Source organism: Mercurialis annua, linkage group LG5, assembly GCF_937616625.2.
Source record: "Mercurialis annua linkage group LG5, ddMerAnnu1.2, whole genome shotgun sequence".
Classification (NCBI taxonomy): domain Eukaryota; kingdom Viridiplantae; phylum Streptophyta; class Magnoliopsida; order Malpighiales; family Euphorbiaceae; genus Mercurialis; species Mercurialis annua.
This window is the reverse complement of record NC_065574.1, coordinates 14,245,388-14,271,905: the sequence shown is the minus strand read 5'-3', so window position 1 is coordinate 14,271,905 and position 26,518 is coordinate 14,245,388. Positions and strand designations below refer to the sequence as shown.

The 26,518-nt window shown below is 30.8% G+C and overlaps 1 protein-coding gene and 1 long non-coding RNA gene across 6 annotated transcripts in view; both read right to left on the bottom strand.

Annotated features, from left to right (window-relative positions):
• Window positions 1–372: 372 nt before the first annotated feature.
• LOC126683128 (lysine-specific demethylase JMJ26-like) overlaps window positions 373–26,518 on the bottom strand; it is a 75,849-nt gene continuing 49,703 nt past the window's right edge. The window contains exons 1-18 of one of the 5 annotated variants that reach the window (XM_056105729.1): window positions 12,628–12,903; window positions 12,437–12,552; window positions 11,823–11,919; window positions 11,567–11,711; window positions 11,165–11,228; window positions 10,317–11,031; window positions 9,000–9,320; window positions 7,392–7,775; window positions 6,262–6,334; window positions 6,067–6,152; window positions 5,517–5,636; window positions 3,508–3,569; window positions 3,350–3,406; window positions 1,873–1,961; window positions 1,599–1,790; window positions 1,480–1,515; window positions 1,278–1,408; window positions 373–1,197 (exon numbers count right to left, since the gene is read on the bottom strand). In XM_056105729.1, the coding sequence (XP_055961704.1) occupies window positions 484–1,197; window positions 1,278–1,408; window positions 1,480–1,515; window positions 1,599–1,790; window positions 1,873–1,961; window positions 3,350–3,406; window positions 3,508–3,569; window positions 5,517–5,636; window positions 6,067–6,152; window positions 6,262–6,334; window positions 7,392–7,775; window positions 9,000–9,320; window positions 10,317–11,031; window positions 11,165–11,228; window positions 11,567–11,711; window positions 11,823–11,919; window positions 12,437–12,552; window positions 12,628–12,777 (3,552 nt within the window). In that variant the 5' untranslated portion in view covers window positions 12,778–12,903 and the 3' untranslated portion in view covers window positions 373–483. Of the gene's footprint in view, window positions 1,198–1,277; window positions 1,409–1,479; window positions 1,516–1,598; window positions 1,791–1,872; window positions 1,962–3,349; window positions 3,407–3,507; window positions 3,570–5,492; window positions 5,637–6,066; window positions 6,153–6,261; window positions 6,335–7,391; window positions 7,776–8,999; window positions 9,321–10,316; window positions 11,032–11,164; window positions 11,229–11,566; window positions 11,712–11,822; window positions 11,920–12,436; window positions 12,553–12,627; window positions 12,904–26,518 lie in introns of those variants that run through there. The other 4 variants (XM_056105725.1, XM_056105726.1, XM_056105727.1 and 1 more) reach the window with 4 other exon arrangements.
• Window positions 20,164–21,597, bottom strand: LOC126683131 (uncharacterized). The gene is made up of 2 exons (XR_007641616.2): window positions 20,750–21,597; window positions 20,164–20,321 (listed from the first exon to the last, which is right to left on the bottom strand). It is a non-coding gene; the product is annotated as an uncharacterized LOC126683131 (long non-coding RNA).

Genomic DNA, 26,518 nt, shown 5'->3' with positions numbered 1-26,518 from the left:
TTGGGGTACAATTGAAAACGGAAAATTCAAAAGTGGGTAAAATTGACAAATTTTCAACGTCGGGGTGGAATTGAAAAAGAGTTTAAAGGTGAGGTTTTTTTTGAGTGATTAGGCCTTTTTAATATATGGTCCACCTGCAATTTACTTTCAATTTACTCATCAGTGAATTTTAAATAGGGATAATAAAAAAAAATTAAGTGTAAAAATTAGTTACTTATTGAAAGTGGACAATAGTTTTGGGACAATTTTTTTTCTTAAATTGGACAACTCTATTGGGACGGAGTATAACTTATACTGCATTTAATTACTAAAATATTAAATGCAAAAATCTAGCATAACGAACATCTATCTCTTTTACTAGTGCAACACAAATGAATTAATTGTTAACCTAATTTAAATATTAATCAATCATTACTAAGAATTTTTATTCTTAGGTTCAGGGGGTCACTTAGCCACTTACTACATAAAACAAACAAAAGCAGGTCAGAGAGACGGAAGAAGTGAATCAAGGAGTAATTGCTTGAGTGTATCCCACTGAACCTTACAACCATTCTTGCCTTCACAAGCTTTTCTACAAAGTTCCACCAATGAGACCATCTCTTTTTTCTTGGGTTCGAATGCACTGTGAAGAGGCTTAAATTCGGTCATCAACTCCTGATAATGCTCACTCAAAGGTTTGCACTCCTCAACAAGTTTAACCTGCCGAGACCTCAGTTCCTGAATCATACCCTCCATTTTCTTTATTTCTGCCTCAAGTCTCTGGCCCTCTATATTGATAGCTCGGATTTTATCGGCCATTTCCTCTTTCTTTTTCCCTAGAGCCTCGTATGTTTTGCTTCCCACCCTGAGAGCCTCCAATTCTCGGATGCTGCTTGATTCTGATTCCTCGTGGGATTTCCAAGATATCAATAGGCTGCCTGCTTGATTCTCAATATCAGGATTGATGGCGGAACCCTTCACATTCTGAAAAAATTTGAGAGCTGAAAGGAATAAAACTCTCTGAGAATCTGTAATCTGTGAAATGTCAAGGCTGAGAATCTGTCTAATCGCAAGAGTCGCTCCCTCAATCTCATCGAGATGAGAAATATAAGATGCACTAGCTTTAGGAACAATAATGTCATCCATAAAACTAAAGTCGTGAAGTTGTTGATCCTCCGCCACAATGGCGGAAAGCTTGTTAATTTGCGAAATGGGATCCTGCAAAACAATAAGTAACAACATCACCGAATATTAAATGAGGTATTCTAAACTAAAATAAAAAGAAATTGTAGTTGTACATCATCAACGGGCTCATCAGATGATACAGAGGTGCCAGAAGCAGATCTATCTCGAGATGCATACTCATTGGCTAAAGAGGATGAACCCGCGGGATGTGAGAGTATATCTTTCTCTCCATCTTCATTTTTATCTGAAAAGGATTCAGGGGCTTAGCATTGCTTCAAATCTCATAATCAGAAGAGTAAAGGGGTGAAATATAACCTTGACTTCTAGAAGTTTCTTCTTTTTCAGATTCACCTGCAGGTAATGAAAGGATTCTAGTCATATTGACAATTTACTTCGTTATAAAAGTAGTACCCATGATTGAAAATATGGGTTACCGGTCAATTCAGCTCCTTCCTCCTTTATTGAAGCTTCTATGGATATCTCTTTGCTTGATTCCGAGACATCATTATCTACCTCAACAGGATTGTGCGAGGTGTCTCTAAATGTTGAGATTCCTTGAAAACTTTCAAAATGTCTGCATACTCTTTTTTTCCCTTGCCTTTTAAATTTTCTTCGATGAGGAGTGGCTGAAATATATTAAAGGAGTAAGACATCAAGTGAAAACTGACAAATGTATCATACAAGTCAAATAAATAATTTTTCTTTTACCTGCAGATGCCGCTTCAATAAAGGAGATAGGAATATCAAAATTTGGTTTACTTGGATTATCAACTTTTAAAGGCCTAATATTCAATGGCCTAACATACAAAAAGATACAAAGTATCAATATTGCTTCTGAAATCTCATATCATCAAAAGTTTATAGCATAAACCGAATTTGAACACCCCTAACGGGAAAACCTGAGACTCCACCATATCGCAAAATGTGAGGAAAGAGGAGGAACATCCGATATATGGCAGAAAAAGAGAGGGTGTTCCTACACAAAAATTTCAACAGAAGCTCTATTCTAAACCTTCACAGCATAATACAAATCTAAATAAGGGTGAATGAAAGAAACCTCTAATCCACATTGCCTATTCCATTAAAAAAGCAAGTATGCCTCCACTGTAAAATTCTGACAATGTCAGAGAGCCTCCCAACAAACAGGATTTTATAATGAAAAGAGAAAATGCAGAAACATGGCTGAAAAGGGTCATCCACTTAGGTATGTGCATGCATCTCATCATCAAATATGGATGTCTGAGCAACTCAAAGACTCGATCTTCATCCATGGTGCATCCCTCGGGCATCAAACTCACAACAAAGACAGAAATAGGGGCTAGTGATAGATTTCTATATTCTGGGACATATGCAAAAATGTCCATAACTGTAACACCCACAAATAGCTGCCTATTCTTCTAGCAAATGGCTAATCTACACAAGCTCTTAGGGTAGGTTAACTATATCTATTGAAAAATAGTTAGTAGTAATTCCAAAGAGGTAAATCTATGAAATAGGTCCAAAATAGAGATATATTCATTGAAAGAAGACTGCAATTCTGATCCTCCCAACAGACACAGCTGATTCTTCCCACATGTAAGAAGCAAACTCCATTGTCCATATCGATGTTGTTTATTACTAAGAGAGACAATCTTATGCTTGTAAATACCCCAAACAAAAATATCACAAAGACATAAGGACGCCCTAACAAAAATCCAATTATATATAGTTAAATTAATTTTCTTTTCCAAAATTATTCTTGATCCAATAAGACTTCAGCAAATTTTTCTGAAACATATATTAGCATGAGAAAGAACAAACTAAGATTGAATCATGAAGTTTTAGAAAAATAAAAAGAAAAAGAACGAGCAAGTGCAGGCACACACAAGCAGAAAAGAGATCCTATCTTCTTGCAAGTAAATAATCAATGAATCAGAAGGGCCTTATGAACAAGGATCCAAAAACACGAGATAAACAATGAGAGGGCAGAATAAACAGATAAATACACCATGTGCAAGCTCAGTTCTAGTTTTAAGAATTATACAACTTTAGAGACCAAGAATTTGTACTCATAGACTTAAAGTACCACAACCCCCCCAGTCCCAATAATAAAAATTTACTGCAGGCATTGAATTTGTTTTCCTATTATTATGCATCAAACCTTATCAATAAAGGAAAATAAGACATCCCAAATTAAAAGCTCTACCATGTGATACTGAAAGAAGCAGCTTGAGTTTTCTTTAGCAAATTTAAGATGTGATGGCTTCATGAGAAAAAAAGAACAAAATTAGTGATGAAACAGCCAATGCACACACAAGGAAGAAAAACTAATTCATAAGTCGGCATGAATCATTAAATACTCACTCTTCCATATCCTCCAAAACATCAACAGCCCATTTCAAAGCATGAAGATACATTTCCTTAACCTGTTTCAAAAACCGAAGGACAAGTTAACACATGCTCAAAACAAGCAACATTTTGATGGTTTAAAATTTTATTCTGAACTTCGAGATATGGTGTTGGGTAGAGCTGGATGGCAACAGAAGAAAAGGAGAATCCAAATATTGGTCCGAACTGAATAGTTGTACTTATAAGTAGATGCAATGTAAATGTGCAGAAATCAGCACATTTAAATGAACAACCTTCGTAGGAAATAAGTTACCCATCTGTCCCAAATTGATAGGCACTCAATTATTACTTTACTAATTAATTGTCAAATATACCCTCATTAATTATGATGGAAAGTCTCGGAAAGACAACAAAAATCACAAAAAGACAAAAGTTACTACTACATAAAATAAGGGCAAGTGTGGTATTTGTTTGTAAATTAACTAATTTTACCTAGAGAAGATAAATTTCTTAATATCCGAATTTGTTCTAAATTGCCTATCAATTTAGGGAGGAGGGAGCATTAGTCAAAACATGTTATACGTAATGCTAATTTGGTCTCAGGTTCTGACAGCCTGTCTCTGAGTTTGAAAGCTCTTATTTAGTTTCTAATGGCATTTTAAAATTCTTTTGCAAGAAAAGGATACATCCTCTTTTCAAAAAATAAGTGTGGAGAACCATCACTTAATCCATTTTAGCCTTATAATAACCAAGAAGTCAAGACGTCTAAATTAAAGATGCTATTGGATTAACTTTTCAGAGCTGCAGGCTTCAATTTCTGGCTTTCCGATATTCTAGATGAAATAACTAATAAGTACCCACAATCATCTATCTTTGAGAAAGATTTGAAACCGGATCACTTTTCTTTAGGCACTCAAAAGGCATAAGACAGCATATAAATAAGATAGGGTCACTTCTGTCTAAAAGGCTAATCCCTCCCAACAGAAAAGACCTAACACTCTAAAGATAGCTTTGAGAAATTGGTTGAAGAGTCTCGACAACCTGACGGTTGTTCAGTCTCCGCTTTTGGGGGAGGGAATGCTTGGTCGCTGGGGTTGTTGGGAGAATTCTAGCAAGAGGTGCCATCCTGACCTGGAGGAATTGGTCTTTCATTCCGTTTTTGAGAAAGATAATGAACCGGCTTTACTAGATATCAATATTTGCTGCCAACATAAAAACCCAGAAAGAGCTTTCCTCGAGGATATGCCCAAAACCCCATTCGGGCGTTCTTTTATCAATTCGAGTTGCCTGAAAGCAAACTAGTACAAGTAATAGCAGACTGACAAGTACCGTAGCACAACGTCTTCATGAGTTAAGTGTTCCCACCTTGGGAGCTAGGTAAAACAGTAAGGCTTGCTTTGTTGAATACCCTTTACAGCCTTCCTAAACAAAAAAATATGGCATTTCTAGAAAGCTAGAAAATAACAATTGATTTTCCCAGTTTAATGATATGAAATAAACATTCAATAATTTGCCGTATATTTGTTTAATGTGCTATGGGGAAAAAATACGTTAAAGACTTATTTAGAAAAAGCAAAAGGCAGTGAATTTGAATCTGTCCAAGTTTGGTAGTTTTTTTAGCGGCGTCCTGAAGATTCTCATCTAAATGATACCAAAGTAGTCCATGAAACTCGGATCAACTCCCTTATTTACTCCAGCATAAGTCTCATAATCCTAGAAATTCAATTCAAAATTCAAGCCTATAATAAAATTAAGCAACAAAGCAAATTTCAAAGATACCAGCTACTTAATGGAAGTAAAAATTACATTTCTTTGAAACTAGATAAAGAAACGATCAAATTGCATAGGGAAATAAAAAAAGATAAAGATATACTGCAAAAAGGAAATTCATAAACATTTAAAGCAACTTGCCCCACTGCTACTGTTTTTCTCACACCATTTCAAAATTTCAAGTTGAAAATATGTAATAAGACTTAAATAATAGTGATATAGAGAAGTACTGTAATTTGTGAGACAAGCCATACCTCCAGCTTGTCCTCTTTGGCTGGATGGTTTTGGGGCAACGAACGGAGTTCCTCTGTCAATCGGATGCACTCACCAACACTTTCTGGTGAAACAAAGTCCAATGCCACCTTTATACACGACTACAAAATTATGATAAAACGATCATTAGTCGTTGAAAAATGAATAGGGGTAAGTTCTGATGGGGCAAGCCTATGGATTACAGAAATAAATTTATGGCGTTAATTAAACTTGTACATGGAATAGACATGCTTCACATGTTAATTTGAGAGCCTACTTGAATACTTCAAAATTTGCACACACTTCCGAACAACAACCATCGATGTATTTTTCTACATGAATAAAACAAATCAACACATCATACTCATCAAACATGGACTTTAAACTGCATAATCTTGCCAAGAGATATGCCTTCGATTCATAAACAATTGGCACATGACAAGAAAAAAATCTATAGAAACTAAAACTCAATTATGACAAAACTTTAATTGATCTTTTCGCACTTCGTCAAGTTTTCTAAAGCTTGGAAAGTCCAAATGAAAAATAATCTACCTTCAAGTTTCTCACTTGATGTGGACAGCCTGCAGGAATAAAGACTGCATCACCAAGTTTTTGGATAAATGTCCATGGCTCAATGCCTGCATCAGTGTGCAAAAGTAAAGTACACATTAAAACCTCATCAAGAAAGCCAAGAAAATCAAGAGAAGAAATTTGACAATAAGAGATGAGACAAATGAGATAGATAACCATATTCCTCTTTCAGCTTCCTCTTATGCTCTAGAGTCATATATATGGTCTGATCATGAATAGGATGAACAATCTACATCACCAGAAACAGATATTCAGAAAAAGTTGGGCAAAAAGGCAATAGCTACAACAAGACTTGCAAATATCATCTATTTAAACTTAATTGGCATCATCTGTTGAAATTCAACAAGTAACAGGTTTACAGTCAGTATCAATAACTAACCCATCCTTTTGTCACTCAAGTCATCACTTACACTCGTCCTTATATAAATGTACATAACTCAATTTATTATTTAAGATGCAAGACCGGGTGACTTTTAGAAACATAAATCATATATACAACCCTCAAATGTATTTTTTAATTTAAAGTCTCCCGGTCACAACTATTTTGAGAGACGGGCACAGAACCAGAATTTAAAATAAAGGAATTGGTAATGGTATTAGAGGACTGGAGCAATATGCTGATGCTACATTGAAGATTCTTAGGGGAAAGAGAGTAGAAAATTCAAAGCAACACTAAACAAAGAAATCAACTGAATAATACTGAGAATATAGGAGCTAAACAAAATCTTATTACTGGATTAACATAATTTATTAAAACAATAATAATAGCAGTGACATGTAATATAATAGTTAATGATCCAAACTATAAAATCATAGGGTAAAATTCAAAATAGCTTAAAGAGATTAATCAAACATAAAATTATGTTCTTTAGTCGTTTATTATGTCGATGTTCTTTACTCCTTAATATGTCCACTATTCGCTAGAGATTCAAAAGGATAGGAGAATAGAATAGCCATTTCTGTAAGTCCAGCACTCTAGTGTCACTTCCTTCATCTAATGCTCAAATACGCCTAAATCCCTCCTATTTTCCTTTTCTGCAGAGCTGTTGTGCTGTGACTAATGAGCTGCAGCAACTGTTTCAGCAATTTTGAAGTATTGTGAATCAGAAATGGCAGTAACAAATTGGAGGGCCAAATGCCATGTACATATATCAGGCACTAGGTTATCTAACACCTATTATTTAAAATTACATGAGCTGTTACTACAAGAAGCATACAATGATCTAAACACAGTTCCGGTGGACCAAAGCATCCATAGCCATATGGTCTTTTCAGCTCATACATACCTTCTGCAACAGGCAACAGTGCATGTGCCTAAACTCTTTGAAGTGCTTGTTAAGATATTCCTGCAACTTAGGCACATCTTCTCTCCGAAAGATATCCCAAACAGCTCCTCCCTCATCTGGCCTCCCTTTGTCAATTGAAGTGCCAACACAATCATTCTGCATTTCAGCATTAGCATCTTGTTCCGAAACCTGATTGCTTCCATAAAGTTCTCTAAGATCTTGACAATCATTCTGCATTTCAGCATCAGCATCTTGTTCCGAAACCTGATTGCTTCGATAAAGTTCACTAAGATCTTGTTTCCTGTGCGCTTTTTTAAGTCTTTCTATAGCAGTAAGTTTATCAGGTCTAAGGATCACTTCAGCTGTATGTGTCAACACATTTACCTAAAACAGTCAATTTTAGCACAAGGCAGATGTTTAATGACTACAAAATCCATTATGATTCTAGCCAATAAATAATAAAAGTACAAATGAGCAGCTACTAGAAGCTCACCATCATATAAAAACATGTTTGTTTATTGTCAAATTACCTTTTATCAAGACAACGGAAAAATATTGAATAAAAGGTTGAAGTCTGAAAGGGATTTTACCTTTATCATGTTAATAAGCAAAAAAGGAATAAAGAAAGAAAAAGAACCCTGCATAGCCCCAGAAACGGTCCGGTTTGGCCTGGAACCGGCTTGAACCGAACCGAACCCAGGATGGAACCGATTCCGGGCCAGTTCCAAAAAATTTGAAACTGTTAACCATTGGTTCTGGTTCAGAACAGCAGTTCCTATTCTAAACCGGCGATTCCTGTTCCCAACCGGCTAATTTAAAAAATAAATCAATTATATATTATGGTAGTCACGATTGAATACTTGTGTAACTAAATCGTATATATATTTAGATACATATATATTAATAAGATATTTAAAACAACGACATTATAAAATTTGATTTTGGGGTTCCATTTGGTTAATCCAACAGTCAGTTTAATTTTTCAATCAGTTTTTAAACTTTTTGGCTGCATAAATATCTACCTTTTCATTATTTCTTTAAATTAAAATTAAAAAAATTAAGCTTAGTTTTCATTTTAAATTAATTTTCTAATTAATTTAAAAATAGAAAATTAACTTTTGAACCGGCCAAAACAGCGAATCGGAACCGGCGATTCCAACCAAAACTGCCGGTTCACAAACCGTTACCAAGGCTAACTATATAGTAGAAAGAAGAAATCAGAGTTTAGAACTTGATGTAATTTTAATAATCAATTGTGAGTTACTTAAACAGAAATGCTTTTATGCAATCAATGATTATTTTCCTTCACTGTTTTTTCAGTACCCCGCGTCCAAAAGAAATGCTAAAAAAATAAAAGAAACAGAAATCACAGCTTCTTAATTTGTCTATTCTTTTCAGATAATATTTAAAAAACTCATATCTAGTTTTCCTTTTATGTAAGTTCCTATTATGTTCCTACTGACAAAAGTTCTCTATCTAGCTCAATTGATCTCATTCATTGTCTTATAGTGGGACACTAAACATGTATAAAAAAGCAAGATTTTCCAACAGGTTATTGGTTATTCTTAATCCATCCTAAATTTTAAGAAAGAACAAAGAGAAACATACCACATCCGACATGTCACAGTGAAGCTTGGTCACAGAATCTCCACGTCCAAGTTCTTGAGCGCATCCATAAGCAATATATGTCTTTATATCTGGCTTCAAAGAATCTTGCGGCAATCTGGCAGCGAGGTTCAAAGGTCCATTCTCAGGATGTGTATACTCTTTAAAGGGCAAACAAAGAGTAAATTCAGCACCATGTCGGGGAAAAAGTTCATCAAACTTAGTAGAATGCCGAACTTTCAATTTAAGTAATTGAGGCCAGTTCTTTTGGTCATATTGGCCATGCAAGTATCCATCAAAGAATTTGCGAACATTAGTATTTACCTGCATGTTACCAAGAATTTATAATCACTAAATAGATTATACCTCCCACTGACATTTTGATAAAAGTACATGGAAATTAATATAGAGATATAAGGATACAAGTTTCTCTTGAAAATAATTATGTACAGCAACCCTGTAAAGATAAGTTTGCCGAGTTATATTGCAAACCAAAGGATCTATTTTTCTGATTTATATAAATAAGTAGCAAACTTCATTAGTATAAGAAGGTAATAGGTCAAGCTAATCAAGAACAATATCACAAACCAAGCAACAAATGCTTACTGACACGATCAATTTGTTTTTCTCAATTATGTTACGGGTCATTCTTTTATCTCATCGAACATGGCACAGCTGTAATAGTGCTATAAACCACTCAAGAGAGGTATGGATTATGGCTGAACCAACAAAAGTAATATTTCTAACATGTGAATGATATTATATAAATAGTTCCATTGTTATGGTGATACAGTTTGATGTACAATTAAAAGTGACAGAATTAATTAACAGCCAGCATCAAATATTTTTAATGGCATGCTTCAACCTACAACGTTCAAAGCTTCCAGCATTAGAAGATCACATGCATTCAAGAACTCTGAATGAAGGATGCCCTTAAACCTGCTATAGCAATCCACAAAATAAAAAATACCAATAAAAATATATTAAATGAAAGACAATGTTGGAACTCCATTAAAATCCTATCTAAGCTAGTTCCAATTAAGCTAATCTTGGTTGGAATCTAATGCTAAAGAACTAACAAAAGAACTGATTAAGCTGGTTCCATTTAGTACCCAATTGCACATAATTATTAAACAGGCTGAAGCTCTAAAATGGAAATAACTGTAAACATAACAAACCATAAGACCAATTTACTCTTAGCTAAAAAACAGTACATCGGTACACTTGATGAACATGAGAAAAAAATAATAAGAATAAATACAAACATTATGCCAAGCAATTAAGCTTATCAACATGTACCAGATAATAGACAATACTGACCTCACACCAATCCAAGCATTCAAAGGCCTTCATATCCAATAGTGTGTCGTGTTTTTTTTTGCTTATCTGGCAGAATACACGCTGCATGACCATTGGCTCCCAACTCAACCCAGTTGCAGTCTCGAGAACATTGCTAACAATCACAGGCTCGGCTCTCATCCAATGGTATTGGAAATGGGTAAAATCCTTCTCTTTGATACTTATGGCCCTTGGATTGTACAGAAAATTGTCATTAGAGTCCTCTCGAGATGCTGCTTTTAACAATTGACTATTCCCTATGTCAACATCTCCATGGGGATTCAAACACGCACCTTGCTTTGATGGAATTTTAACCAGGTCGAGTTCATAAGCATCTCTAACATCTTTTGCTCTCTTTAAAAGCTCAGAAACCCAATTTCTAGAGAACAAACATTTCAGTTCTAAATTTCCAATACCACAATGACAAGCAATGCTTCCATCCTCGTTCGCTTTCCATCCTGAATTTGACCCATGAATTTCAGATCCATTTTCCAATGGTAATTTATCTGTTGTCTTATATATTCCCTCTTTACCATGCAAATATTCAAACCCTCTATCAATATACTCCATAATCACTTCCTGGTCAATTCTCTGAAGGTATCCATGACGGATCTCTCGGCAACAGACAAGGCAGATATCAGAAAAGCAGTTTGAACAGCTTCTGTGATAATCAAAGATAGATGTTCGGCACTTGTCGCTGCAAAAAAATAGGATGGAATATGAGTGTAGGAAGGGGAGACAGAATGTCAAATGTGATTTACCTCCATTCCTCACAAAAGTTATAGAAAAACAAGACAAAATCTGGCAGCTATAGAAGGCAAACACCTTACCAGATGATGCGCTCATTGTTAAGACAATTAGCATTTTGTATCTCTATATCTGCAGGGGACATACCTGAACAAAGTACAAACACGAATAAGTCTTTTAACAAAGATCAAAAACGACATATCAGACACATGACAAATGTCTTCAAGAACGCATGCACAGAGAAATCTCAACTCAACAGCTTATCCACAAAAAGCTCCAAATGAAAACATACTTCTAATTAGATACAATTTTTTTTCCTAAAGGAGAAATGATTTTGGAAGAAAGAAGTATGGACAAAGCTTTTACATCAAATAAGATTTATAAATAAATAAATAAAAAGGTGTATCAGTAAAAGCACACGTTTCGAAATCCATAATAAGCTGGAGCTGCTAATTTTTAAACTTAATTGATGCAAGGCAAATTACCTCTTCCCCTAGCTTCTATATCTTTCTCCATTAATTGATCTTCATCTAACTCCCTCAGGAAGGGAAGAAGAACTTGGACTAAATATTTACAGTGCTCTAGTTTCTTATCTTTATTGACATTCAGCGCTCGTAGATGACTCAGGCGCTACAGACAATAACCAACAGGGAAAACAACAAATCACATTCTAAATTCATGATTAGTGACACATTTATTATAAACACCCAAGAGCACTTATTGCATGATGAAAGCACCGACGTATGTTGAAGTATCACGCAAGCAAGCTGTACAATTGCAAATTCCAAGACAAACTGGACAAGCATTGCCAACTTCTTCCTCGGTCATCTTAGGATACCTAGAAAAACAACAACATAATTTTAATTATGTGAAATCAACCTTTAAACCCGAAGTCTATCAAATCCATGTTAAGGTACAATCTGCACGTGATCAAAACAAGTCTTGCATGTCATTGTTTCATCAACATTCTACTCTACTCATTTGTTCATCAACGTGTTAATATACTGAACACTATGGACATTTTAGCTCACATCTATCAGCAAGGAAAATAATGCACAAAGAGGCGAGTATTCCCTCAAAGAAACTGCGTTTAGAAGCAAATACAATACGGAAGAGACGAAATCAAAGCAAGATCAAGGTTACCTTATAATTACTTCTACTATCAGATACCGACGAAGAAGACACACAACTAATATCAAGTGAAGGCCATAAGCATAAGCATTTTCACAGAAACAGTAAAATTAGTTGCCAGACAAATTACATTGCTAAATCATAATTTGGCTACATGAATTGCAATTTTATATTTAGAGAATCATAAAATAATATGTAATGCAACAAAACATAATTAATGATACCAGCTAGTCAGGCACGGAATGCAGTATCGCTTCGTCCTGCAAAGCCGGCAACGGACGACCCTGCCCCTGTCACTCCTCTGGCACTGATGGCACATTAAGCAAACCTTTTCTGTGTACTGCAAACTGAAAAGGTTAGAAAGCGGGCAACCATATGAAAACAATGTACAACAAGATTTAACAAACAAAATTACCTCCCTATTGCGCTTAGGTTTAACTTCATTTGCATACTCTGTAGTTCTTGGTCTCTTCTTGTAACAACTTGCATCGTCTTGTGCAACAGAAGCGTAGATTTTTATGGCAGCATTCTCTTTAATTTGATCTTCATTCTCACTCTTCTTCATAATGTGGGAATTAACCGGAGAAAAGAAGAATTGCCACCAAACCCCACCGGAAATCAAATTAGTTTCATGTGAAGAGTTCCAGTTTTTTCATTTTATATTCATTAAAAATATTTCAAAATACCCCATCTTTCAAATTTCTTTCGTTTATGACACAATTCAAAATCTTCAATTTTATCTTATTTTTCATTTTCAATTATAGCCAATTTTTCAAATTAAAATTAAAATAAATTTAAATATATTGTTCATATTATTTTATTTTATCATATTATATAAAAAATTCCAAATATTAAATAATATAAAATGTATATTAATATATATTTCACTCAAATTTGAACAATTGGTTATAATTGAAACTGAAAAATAAAAAATAAGCTAAAGTTGAAAATTTTAAAAGTTGGATATTTATTTACTATTAGGCCTTCTATTAATGGTAAAAAAAAATAACCAATTACCTTTTAACTGAATTGGTTAGGAGTGAGGTTCAAAACTCTGAAGATTTTAATTTCGATTTCTCTTTAAGATAAAATAGTATAGATTATTTGAAAATTTATGAACATTTATGAAAAGATTATGTTTGGACTTTAAGTTTGTAAGAGAAGGGTTAGCGTTTGAAGCATCGGCTGCGACATCGTTCCGCCGTAATAACGAGTTTCGTAACGAAGCATTCAACGTTAACATCGTGAATGATGCAAACTTTGTACCTATTTGTAAATTTATACTATATATAAAAGTACGGATGGGGTGGACAAGCAGATTTTTATTAATGTCCTTTTTATTTTATAATATATAATTATTAATTAAAACTATTGAAATAATTATTAGAGTTAGAATATAAATTAAAATAAACTACTTAAAATATTATATTAAAATAAAATTATCTAGAGTACTTAATTGAAATAGATTTTAAATATCTAATAATTATTATTTTATTTATTATTTTTAATTATGAAGAATTTTAATTAAGATAAAGTATTTTTAATAAATTACTATTGTAATTATTATTTAATATTTTTTATTTGTATTCTCTATAAATAATAAATATTATTCCTGATTAACTTTCATTTTATTTATTATTTAATAATTTATATTAAAATACAAATTATAGCAATATAAATCAAATTAAATAAATTATTCTTAATTAATTGCAATTTTAATTATTATTTGATACTTTATTTAAATACACTTAATAGTTATAGAAAGTATTATTAATTAAATATTAATATGATAACTCTAATTTATAATAAATATAATTATCATTATCTGACGTATTACACTATAAGCCACGTGTTTATATTTATAAATTTGTATATGCACCAAATGTTATAAATGCAATAGCACTTATCATATATTTCTAGTGGAAAAAAAAAGTTAAAATCTAACTCTAGTGATTTGTTTTAAAGATTAAAATATTATAATTAGATTTGGTTGATGAATGGAGAAAGAAAAAATATAAGAAATTGTAAATAATTTGGTTTAAGGTTGATTGAAGATAGTCCATGTTGACGTGGGTCATCATTTGTCTCTACACTTTTAAATACTTTTTGACTTATGACCAATTTTTTAAAAACTAGACCGACCGAGTTAATTGGCTGGATATTAAGTTCGATTATGTATAAAAATTCAATCATTAGAAAACCAATCAAAATTGGGTTAAGCCGTAAACTTTTACAATTTTGTGCAATAGAATTGAAAGTAAATGACGATTAAGTAGGATTTTAAGATATAAATTATCAAACTGTTAATTATGATATATAAGGTGGGATTTCATAATAATTTGCTCTTTTTATTGAAAATATTATTTTTTGAATATTGAAATCAAAGAAATTAAAATACAACAAAATGCAAATTTCAACAATGTAATAAAATATGTTGTTTCTTTTTTTAAAGTTAAATCCATTTATGAAGATTAAAATACAAATAATGAAAGTTATATAACATGAACAATTATATGATATTTTAAAATTTAAACGATTAAATAATGAGCAACAACCCAATACAAGCAGTAAAAATTAATCGAAAATAAGAACAATCAAGTCATAAATCTTGTAATTTTAACACAACGATGAACGCTAATAGAGAAGTTCGATATATTCTTTTCCGATTTAACAAATGATCCGCTCGATCCGTTGAAGCATAATATTTTACGATCTACCACCTCTCTATTTCTTAGATTTATAAGAAATCTACTATATATATATAAAGCAGGACGTTTTTTCCAAATGATTGACATGTGTCATTTCCACATGTATTTTTAAATATTTTTTCTTTCTTTTAAATGCCAAGTGGCACTTCCACATCAACTAATTAATCTATGCAATAATTGGTCTTTATCTACATTTAATAATTTTCAAAACTTTGACATATGAAATCAATGATAACGGTAATTTTTAGCCATGAAATCAGAGATAATGAAAGCTATTAAATATAGAGCTGTTACTAATTTTGGCAATTTATATTATGAAAAGTAAATACAAAATACATTGAATATACCAATAATTTCATATTATCATTAAACACTTTTAACCTATAAAATACGTTGTCAAGTGAGGCTTTTCTATTTTGCAAGTTATATTGGCTGTAAATTAAATTACCTTATTTAAATACTAAGAAAATGGGGTAGTTATGTTTTTTTGGTAACCACTAAATCGATTGCTTTAAAAAGATAGTATTAAATCCTAAAAAGTGTCTAAAATCCTTTAATAATAAAAAACTTTTGATTAACCTATAATTTACCACTATATATATATATATATATATATATATATATATATATATATATTCATATTTTTACATTTTTTTACTAACTTTTTAGATAAGTTAAATTCTTCTTTTTTTTCATTCTGTTGTGGTTTTTTAGTTGTTTTTTTTTTGTATCTATTGATGAAATATTTTCTCATGATTGATTATATTTTTATGCAAGTATTGTGAAGATTTATTCATAATAAAGATGCACTCATCAAGAAAAAATAGATTCCGAATGAAGGTAAGATTTAATTGGTTTGTTAATCTAATTTTATTTGCTTTATGATACTTCACATTCTCACAACCATTCTCACATTTTTATTCTTTCTCAATACTGAATTCTTTCGAGGTAAGTATTTCTATTTTGTCTCTTAATCACTATAAAAAAAAATGATCAATTATGAGTTTGATTTTAAGTTTGAGTTTGATTTTGATTTTGATTTTGTCGTGTAGATTTTGTATTGTGATCAAATTTAAAGGGTATTGATGGATTTAATATTTGATGAAGCAAAAGAGGTATTTTGATGGTTATCATTTTTATTTCAGTGAACTTTTATATGTATCTTTATAATTTTAATTCTTTAGTGCTGTATGTTGTGTTTGATTGCAGTATTGACCAATTTGATATTACTTGATCGTGAGATAGATGAAACATAGGTAAGTAAAATTATTATATTATTCACCGTAACAAAAAATTGAATGAGATTCCGTTTTACAAAAAAAAAAATTAATCAGTTGAATAAATGAATATTTATATGTGTTTTTTTAGTATAAAATATCAAAAATATATTTATATTATTTTAAGATTAAATAAGATTATGTGTTATTCTTTAAATTAATTTTTTAACATTATACTATTTGTTTTGCTAACTTTTTTTTATAAATTTCAATCTAAAGAAATAAGACTTTATGCCTTTTTATTTTTTGACAAGATTGCATTAATTGAGTCAATAATAGTAATTTATAATTTGAGACTAAAAAAGTAACTTTCTCATTTATTTGTATTACATCGATAAAATTAATTCATATGCTAAAATTATCGTAACAGCTATGCCTAACCATTTCCTTCACTAAATTAATATAAATAGGCTGGTTGTAAGTATTTTTACTCTACCATTTTTTTTATTTATAGAAAATATGTGAGAAACAAGTACAAAGAATCAATTGCACTTCACTCTTCAAGTAGATCTAAATCTTCTAATCAAAGAGCAATGTCTTAAAGTTAAATTAAATGAGTGCAAGGGAAAAGGATAATTTTTTTACTTATATTTATCTAAATGTATTGAGAGCAAAATACCGACGATAATGATTATTTGTATATTTCTATTTGTTTCTTTGAATTTATGTATATGTGAATGATGTAGTTCTTTTATGCTCATCTTTACTTTGCACTGTCTCATTTACGATCAGAGAAATGATAATTGTCTTTTTGTTGTCTAATTTTTTTTATTTGCTACCTTAATATGAAAGTAATTAGTTGTTAATGTTAAATTTATTTGCTAACTTAATATGAAAAACACTTGATTAATTATTAGTATATTTCATTAGTTGGTTGAATACTTAATTTGATTTAATAAGTATATAAGTATAATTACAATTGTAATTTAAAACTACATTAATTTATTGATTTGCTAACTTTCTGTTTCAACCTAAAATTATGAAAAGAAACGTAATTATAATTTTTATTACATCAAATGATTTGATAAAAATTCAAAAATAATTGATAATTTATTTTATAATCTTAGTTTTTTGGTTGATTAATTTTATTCAATTATAATTACAAATAAATTTCAAATATACCAGTTTTTTTTAATTAAATTATTATTTTTAAAAAATATTTTTAAAAATTTAGTTTGGTAATACCTTTTTTAGCAATAAATGTGAATGTTTTATTTGTTTCAATTTTACATATAATATTAATGTCTAACTAATTTTGATAAATTATTATTTTAAAAAATTTACATTTAAACCTACTGATATATACATATCTTATTTGAATTGTGCTTTATTGTATTTAATTTTCTCACATGTCTTTATTTTTATAGCATTTTTATTTATATTAAATACCTATCACCCTTAAAAAAAGTTTAAAGAAGTAATATACTTACATTCTTTAAACTACGTCGGTGCTATAATATACGTTTTTGATACCTAATATTGATGTTTATTTTTTTCAAAGGATTTTTTTACTGGTGAAAAGGGTTATATAGTAAAATTTACAATGCATATATAAAGGGATTTGAACCTCATTACCCTGTCTTTAGAAAATGTATAAATGATCTTTTAGTTGCCTTTTAGATAATTTTATTATACAGGGTAACGAATCGTGTCTATTTCATGGTACTTCTACTCAGATTTCTTACTGTTGAAACTTTATAATATAAAATGTATATTAATATATATTTCATTCAAATTTGAACAATTGGTTATAATTGAAACTGAAAAATGAAAAATAAGTTAAAGTTGAAAATTTTAAAAGTTGGATACTTTTTTACTACTAAACCTTTTATTTGTGGTAAAAAAAAACTAACCAATTACCTCCTAACTCAATTGGTTAGAAGTGAGGTCCAAAGCTCTGAAGGTTTTAATTTTGATTTCTCTTTAAGATAAAATAGTATAGATTATTTGAAAATTTATGAAAATTTATGAAAAGATTATGTTTGGACTTTAAGTTTGTAAGAGAAGGGTTAGCGTTTGAAGCATCGGCTGCGACATCGTTCCGCCGTAATAACGAGTTTCGTAGCGAAGCATTCAACGTTAACAGCGTGAATGATGCAAATTTTGTACCTATTTGTAAATTTATACTATATATAAAAGTACGGATGGGGTGGGCAAGCAGATTTATATTAATGTCCTTTTTATTTTATAATATATAATTATTAATTAAAACTATTGAAATAATTATTAGAGTTAGAATATTAATTAAAATAAACTACTTAAAATATTATATTAAAATAAAATTATCTAGAGTACTTAATTGAAATAGATTATTTTTAAATATCTAATAATTATTATTTTATTTATTACGTTTAATTATGAAGAATTTTAATTAAGATAAATTATTTTTAATAAATTACTATTGTAATTATTATTTAATATTTTTTATTTATATTCTCTATAAATAATAAATATTATTCCTGATTAACTTTCATTTTATTTATTATTTAATAATTTATATTAAAATACAAATTGTAGCAATATAAATCAAATTAAATAAAGTATTCTTAATTAATTGCAATTTTAATTATTATTCGATACTTTATTTAAATACACTTAATAGTTATAGAAAGTATTATTAATTAAATATCAATATGATTACTCTAATTTATAATAAATATGATTATCATTATTTGACGTATTACACTACAAGCCACGTGTTTATATTTATAAATATTTATATGCACCAAATGTTATAAATGCAATAGAACTTATCATATATTTCTAGTGGAAAAAAAAAAGTTAAAATCTAACTCTAGTGATTTGTTTTAAAGATTAAAATATTATAATTAGATTTGGTCGATGAATGGAGAAAGAAAAAATATAAAAAATTGTAAATAATTTGGATTAAGGTTGATTGAAGATAGTCCATGTTGACGTGGGTCATCATTTGTCTCTACACTTTTAAACACTTTTTGACTTACTAGTTTCGCATTACGTGCTATGCACGTAACTCGTAACGTAACTCTTCAATAAACATATTAGTAAATTTATAATAATTATATCAATATTTTATTTATAATTAATATTAAATTAGTTAAAAAATTTGTAAAAGAAAATACAATATATTCGGTTATTAAATTTTTTTCCATACTGAATTTATTCTTCTTTGGTTTTATAATAATCATAATTAAATAATTAACTTAATTTTATTAATAATATCTTTAAAAATAATAAGATAGAAATTTAAATAATAATATATTGACCAAATACACTATTTTAATTTTGTAGTTCAATCAAACTAAAAAAATATTTGGAGACAATTTAGTTATTTTTACATACTATAAACTTAATTGGAGATAATTTAGCTACCTATTCTAATCAAGACTTTAATTAATTACAATAGTGATTAATTAAATAACTAATTGGTAATGACTATAAAACCTTTATTTAGTAGTAAACTGAAAAGAATTATTCAGTAAATTTGCCTGTCCCCCCCCCCCCCCTTCCGTGCTTTTATATATAGTATAGATGACCAATTTTTTAAAAACTAGACCGACCGAGTTAACTGGCTGGATATTAAGTTCGATTATGTATAAAAATTTAATGACTAGAAAACCAATCAAAATTGGGTTAAGCCGTAAACTTTTACAATTTTGTGCAACAGAATTGAAAGTGAATGACGATTAAGTAGGATTTTAAGATATGAATTATCAAACTGTTAATTATGATATATAAGGTGGGATTTCATAATAATTTACTCTTTTTATTGAAAATATTATTTTTTGAATATTCAAGTCAAAGAAATTAAAATACAACAAAATGCAAATTTCAATAATATAATAAAATATTATGTTTTTTTTTAAATAAATCCATTTATGAAGATTAAAGTACAAATAATGAAAGTCATATAATATGAACAATTATATGATCTTTAAAATTTAAACAATTAAATAATGAGCAACAATCCAATACAAGCAGTAAAAATTAATCGAAAATAAGAACAATCAAGTCATAAATCTTATAATTTTAACACAACGATAAATGTTAACAGAGAAGTTCGATATATTTTTTTCCGATTTGACAAATGATCTGCTCGATCCCTTGAAGCATAATATTTTACGATCTTCATCTTCAATAAGATCCTAAAAAGATAGATTTACCACCTCTCAATTTATTAGATTTATAAGAAATTGAATATAAAGTCCGAACAAACGCTGACGATTCTTGATAGATTTAAGAAATCGAATCAAAAGATGTACAAAAACACCATAAAATTTATTCAAGCAAGATAAAGATCCAAACCGGAAAAAAAACCTTCTTAATGAAGGCTTTATTGTAACATATAGTAGATTTACAATAAAAATAATATGGGCGAGAGAAGATGATTTTCCGGTTAAGCCGGAAAGTCCCTTTCTCCCATTATAAGAAGATAAAAAAAGGAAAAGTTTATTTTCTAAAGAGAAAGGAGAGCAAAGGTTTTTTAGAGAGAGAGTTCTTAAATTTCTGACAAAATATTATGTTTAATAAACTAAAAATATGCAAAGAGGAAACAACGGTGTACACTAATTACCATGTAAAGATGGTTATCGAACTTCAAAGACTGATGAAGATGATGACAGTTGAAAGTGGAAAAGATAGTGAAGGCATTCCATTCGCTCAAACTTCCATCTTTCGGATGCAGAGGAGTGGACGGGTATGGCGTGGCGGCGGTTGGCGGCAGGTGAGTGAGTGGTGGGATGGGTGAAGGTGAAAGTGGGATTAATTTGATTGAATTAAGGGTAATCAACACAAATCCTCCAAAAATGCTCTCCTTTTATGTTTTTACCTTAAATTTTTTTTATTTGCAAAAATCTCCCATTTAATAGAAAAGTTTTCATAATCACCATATGCCAAAATTAACATAATTTATAATGAATTAGGACAATTTCACCCCTTTAATGCTAAAATAACGTGTCTGACAAATGAAAAAGTCGTGTTTTCCAAACAAACAACAAAAACCGATCGTCGTCAATCTCTCATCAAAAACTCCATTTTTGTAAAAATCAACAGTCATGTTTGAGATTGAATCATCAAATTACCGATTAAAGTGCAGAGATTGAATCAGCTTATTGGATCACCATTAACAGAAAAAATCAGAGATTGATTTTTTAAAATCACAGTTGAGAGCACAAAAAGTAAATCGTTTGTTTACTTTATAACCTAAAATTGGCAGCGGTTAAGGCGATCCCGTGGTCCACTTTAGATTGCTGTAAATCCTTACAGTTTATGAAAAGTAGTTTTCTTGCTACTCTAATCTCTATAGTTTATATTTTGGTTGTTATTTGTGTGTAGTATGGTGGTTCTGAGAAATTAGTTTCCCCAATTGAAATGGTTTTGTTGCGCTCATTATGTACAGAAATGTCTAAGCATGAGTTTTAGACTTTAAATCTGAGTTATGGTGTTGTATTACCAATTTAATCAGTATGCTATTGGTATAGAAGACTTGTAAAGTTAAGGTGTTGCTGAAATTTGAATGAATTTTTAATTTGCAGTAATTTTTTCTTACATAATTATATTATCTATTTTTTAATTATTTTTTTATCAATTATATCTTTTTTTGACGAATATCAATTGTATCTTAAAGAAACAATATTGATTTTGGTCTATCCGCCATCATTCAGTTTGCTCTCTATTAGTTTGATATGTATTTTACAAACTAATGAGTATATGGCAATGGAAGAATGTAGATGACAGAATTTAAGTTGTCATGATTTTATTACACTTTAATTTTTTAAACTATTTTCAATAATAATTATACTTTAAAACATGAATTTACATAAACCACGTACGAGCCACATGTTTAAAAACACTTGAAATGGTAATCCAATCTTTTTCATACTACTAGAAATTTAGTGAGTGTTAAACCTTCTCATGTATGTATATTTATAGAACTTTTAATCATAACAACATCATCATCCACCCGATAGTTTACTTCTAGTTAATATATATACACTTTATTAAAGAGCGGCAAGATAAATTTTACTGAAAAAATGAATTAACGTAGTTCAGTTGATATATGTTCATATCAGGTTCACATCAGGTTGATTTTCGGTTTTATGGTCGGTCAAATACATTTCGATTAAAAGAGATTCAATTTGTTTATTATACTAAATCTCAAAATTCTCTTTATATAAAATATCAGATAAGAATGTAAAAAGCAGTAAGATAAATTTTATTAAAAAATTGAATTAAAATAGTTCAGTTGATATAGGTTCATATCAGGTTCACATCAGGTTGATTTTCAATTTTATAGACTGTCAAATACATTTCACTTGAAAGAGATTCAATTTTTAAATTACATTAAATCTCAAAATTCTCTCGATATAAAATATCAGATAAGATTGTAAACAACAGCAAGATAAATTTTATTAAAAAATTGAATTAAGATAGTTCAGCCGATATATATTCATATCAGGTTCACATTAGGTTGATTTTCGATTTTATAGACTTACAAATACATTTCACTTAAAAGAGATTCATTTTGTATATTACACTAAATTTCAAAATTTTCTCTATACAATATATATAACTTAAAATAGTAAAGAGCTGCAAAATAAATTCTATTAAAAACTGAATTAAGATAGTTCAGGTAATAGTACAAAAGTACCTTCTTCTTTACAAAATTAAAGTTATAATAATTATTTAATTTATATTAATTATTAATAATGCTTTAAATACAAAACCGTAAAAATTATATAAATTTTAATTAAAAAAAATTTCCGACACTCCACCCGAAGGAGGAGCCTGCTGTTCCTCCTCCATGGAGGAAGAGCAGATCTGCTCCTCCTTCACAAGGAAGAGCGCGATTTCTCCTTCACATGAAGGAGGAGCAGATGTGCTCCTCCTCCTTGAGGAGCTCCTCCTTCCTTTTTCGAAAAACATTAAAAAAATTATTTTTAATAAAAAAATTATCGGATTTTGATAGAGGGTTCGTAAATCAAAGAAGTACAATGGTAGTCGGAAGTTTTTAAGTAAAAAATTTAAAACGATTACTTTTTAGGATTTATTTGAATAGTTTTAAAGTTAAAGGATTTGTTTGTATTTTTACAAATAGAAAAAAATATAATATAACCCTTCTATTTAACTGTTTTTTATATTTGCATCTTTTAATTAATTAAATTGTCAAAAAATTAAATTTTGGGATACTGTTGAAAACGAAAAATCAAAAAAAGGTACATATGAACTTTTTTCTAAATCAGGGTATAGACGAAAAAATGTTATAAGGTGAGGTTTTTTTTAAGTAATTAGACCTAAAATATAAAGTAATGATTTGAATTTTTTTTAAATGAAAAAAGGTCAATTTGATGTTTTTGGGTGCAATTGAAACCGAAAGATTATAATTTGGATAAAATTGATAATTTTGCAACGTGAAGGTGCAAATAAATTAGAGCTAAATGTGGGGTATTTGTTGTAGAGGATAAGCCTTATTTAGGGTAATTGATTCTGACCATCATTGAATCTTTCAGTTTTTTTTTATTTCAGTCACTAAACTATTTTTTTCTTTTCGATCATTAAACTTTTATTTTTTTTCATTTTGGTATTTCAGGCCAAAAATACTTAAGTGGCAGATGGAAATTGACATGTGGCAACCAAATTTTGCTAGTTTTACTTTGGAAATTTATCATATACATAATTTCACATTTAAAATGAGTTTTTAGATTAAATGATATATATATGCTACGTTTTTAGAAAATACCAAAATGAAAAAAAGATGGAAATTCAGTGATAAAAAAAAACATAGTTTAGTGGTTAAAATGAAAAAACTTAAAAATTAAGTAATCTTCAGAATCAATTACCCGCCTTATTTAAATCAATCAATTTTCTCTAAGCCAAAACAGTTTCCGTCTGGTTTGCCATAAAGCCTGGGATGAGCAAAGTCGAACAAAATCAATTAATACCGAAATTGCAAAATAGGCTAACCAATTCATGGTTCGTAATTTTCAGAAATTGACAAGAACAAGTTATGGTAAGTGGTTAACGGTTAACCAAATTGAATGAAGCAACTAAAAGTTTAATCTCAGAAATTAGAAGAAAGAAAGAGGAAGATGATGACTAAGAGAGAGAAGAGAGAAAGAGAATTTTCATTCATAAAAGCATAATCCCTTCTAACGGTTACATTCTCTCATATAGAGCCTTGGCTGTATATGCCAGCTCAGATAACAATTCACACAATAAAAGCAACAACAATCTAACGGCTAATAAAACAATTCAATAACAGAATGTGCCTCAGCTGCACCAATATAATTATGCACATATCAATACCCTCTCCTTAAAGAACCTTGTCCACAAGGTTAATATTTGGAAACCTCTGTTGAATGTCAAACAAGAACTCCCATGTTTCTCCCTCTGGTGGTGTACTTGACCATTGGACCAAGACCTTAGTGACAGCTTGATTTCCCCTTTTTACCATTTTCCTATCCAGAATAGCCGTTGGTACTGGAGGGATGTGAGGAATTTCTGGCAGCTGAAGTACAGGGAACTCAGACTTAGGAACAGACTTCTTAAGTTGAGAAACATGAAATACAGGATGTATTTCTGAATGGCTTGGTAACTTAAGCTTGTATGCAGCTGCACTAATCTTATCCTCCACACGGTAAGGGCCATAATACAATGGAGATAGCTTAAAATTCTGCCTGCGCGCAACACTCTGCTGCCTGTATGGTTGCAACTTGAGGTAAACCCAATCCCCAATGTTGAATGTTCTATCACTTCGGTGCTTATCCGCTTGCTGTTTCATACGGTGTTGAGCCCTGTGGAGGTAGTACTTCATGATCTTTAATGCTAATTCCCTGTCAAGCAAGAATTGATCCACTGCCGCAATCTTAGAATCTCCAGGAAAGTACGGAAGATGGAGTGGCGGAGGCATGCCATATACTATCTCGAAAGGAGTAGTTTGAATGGCTGAGTGGAAGTTGGTGTTGTACCACCACTCAGCTAAGGGTAACCACTGAACCCATTGTTGAGGATTTGTGCCGGTCAACGTAAATAAGTCTCCAAGCACCTATTCACCACTTCTGTTTGCCCATCCGTTTGAGGGTGATACGCTGAAGATTTGAGCAGCCCCACACCCTGCAGCTTAAACAACTCTTCCCAGAACTTACTAACGAATATTGGGTCTCTGTCGCTCACTATGGATGCAGGGGTACCATGTAGCTTGAACACGTTATTCATGAATAATTGAGCAACAGTAGCTGCATTATAAGGGTGACTAACAGCCAAGAAGTGTGCATACTTACTTAGCCTATCCACAATCACCATAATGACTTCTTTTCCTTGTGATTTAGGCAACCCTTCAATGAAATCCATGCTAATGTCAGTCCATATTCCTTCAGGAACTGATAGAGGTTGTAACAAGCCGGGAGTATTGACATTCTCCGGTTTACACGTTTGGCAAATGGCACAATGTTGTATATACAACCTGACATCTTTGTCGATCCCTTTCCAATAGAACAACAACTTAATCCTCCGCAAGGTAGCTTGCATGCCCGAATGACCACCGACTGCTGAATCATGCATTAAATGAAGGATTTTCTGTTTCAACTCAGCTACATCTCTTATGACCAGCCTTCCCTTTCTTCTAAGCAGCCCCCCAATCCATGAGTAAGGAGTTTGTGCCGATGTTCCCTCCAGCAAGGAACTAATAATGCTTTGTAATTTGGAATCTGACTGCCAGCTTTCCTCAATTTTTGGTAGAAGGGTACTCTCTGGTGTAGACATAGTTAGAACAAATAATTCAGCTGATGGAAGTCTAGAGAGGGCATCAGCAGCTACGTTTTCTTTTCCCTTCTTGTAGCAAATTTCAAAATCATAACCAAAGAGTTTGGCTATATACTTTTGCTGATGATTAGTAGTAATTCTTTGCTCCAAAAGAAACTTTAGACTCTGATGGTCAGTTTTAACAACAAAGTGTCGATGGGAAATATAGTGATCCCACTTCTTAACAGCATGCACTAATGCCAAAAGTTCCTTTTCATAGACTGATAAAGATTGATGTCTTGGAGCTAATGCTTTGCTTATATAAGCAATAGGATGTGAGGATTGCATCAACACGGCCCCAATTCCTACCTCACAAGCATCCGTTTCAATAACGAATTGCTCCTCCCAAGACGGTAATGCTAACACCGGGGTAGATATAAGAGCATTTTTTAGTGTAAAAAATGCTGATGCTGCCGTTTCGGTCCACCCAAAATTATTATCTTTCTTCAACAACTCTGTTAGTGGTTTGCTGATGATGCCAAACCCTTTAATAAAACGCCTGTAGTACCCCGCCAGGCCTAAAAACCCTCTGAGCTGCTTTAAA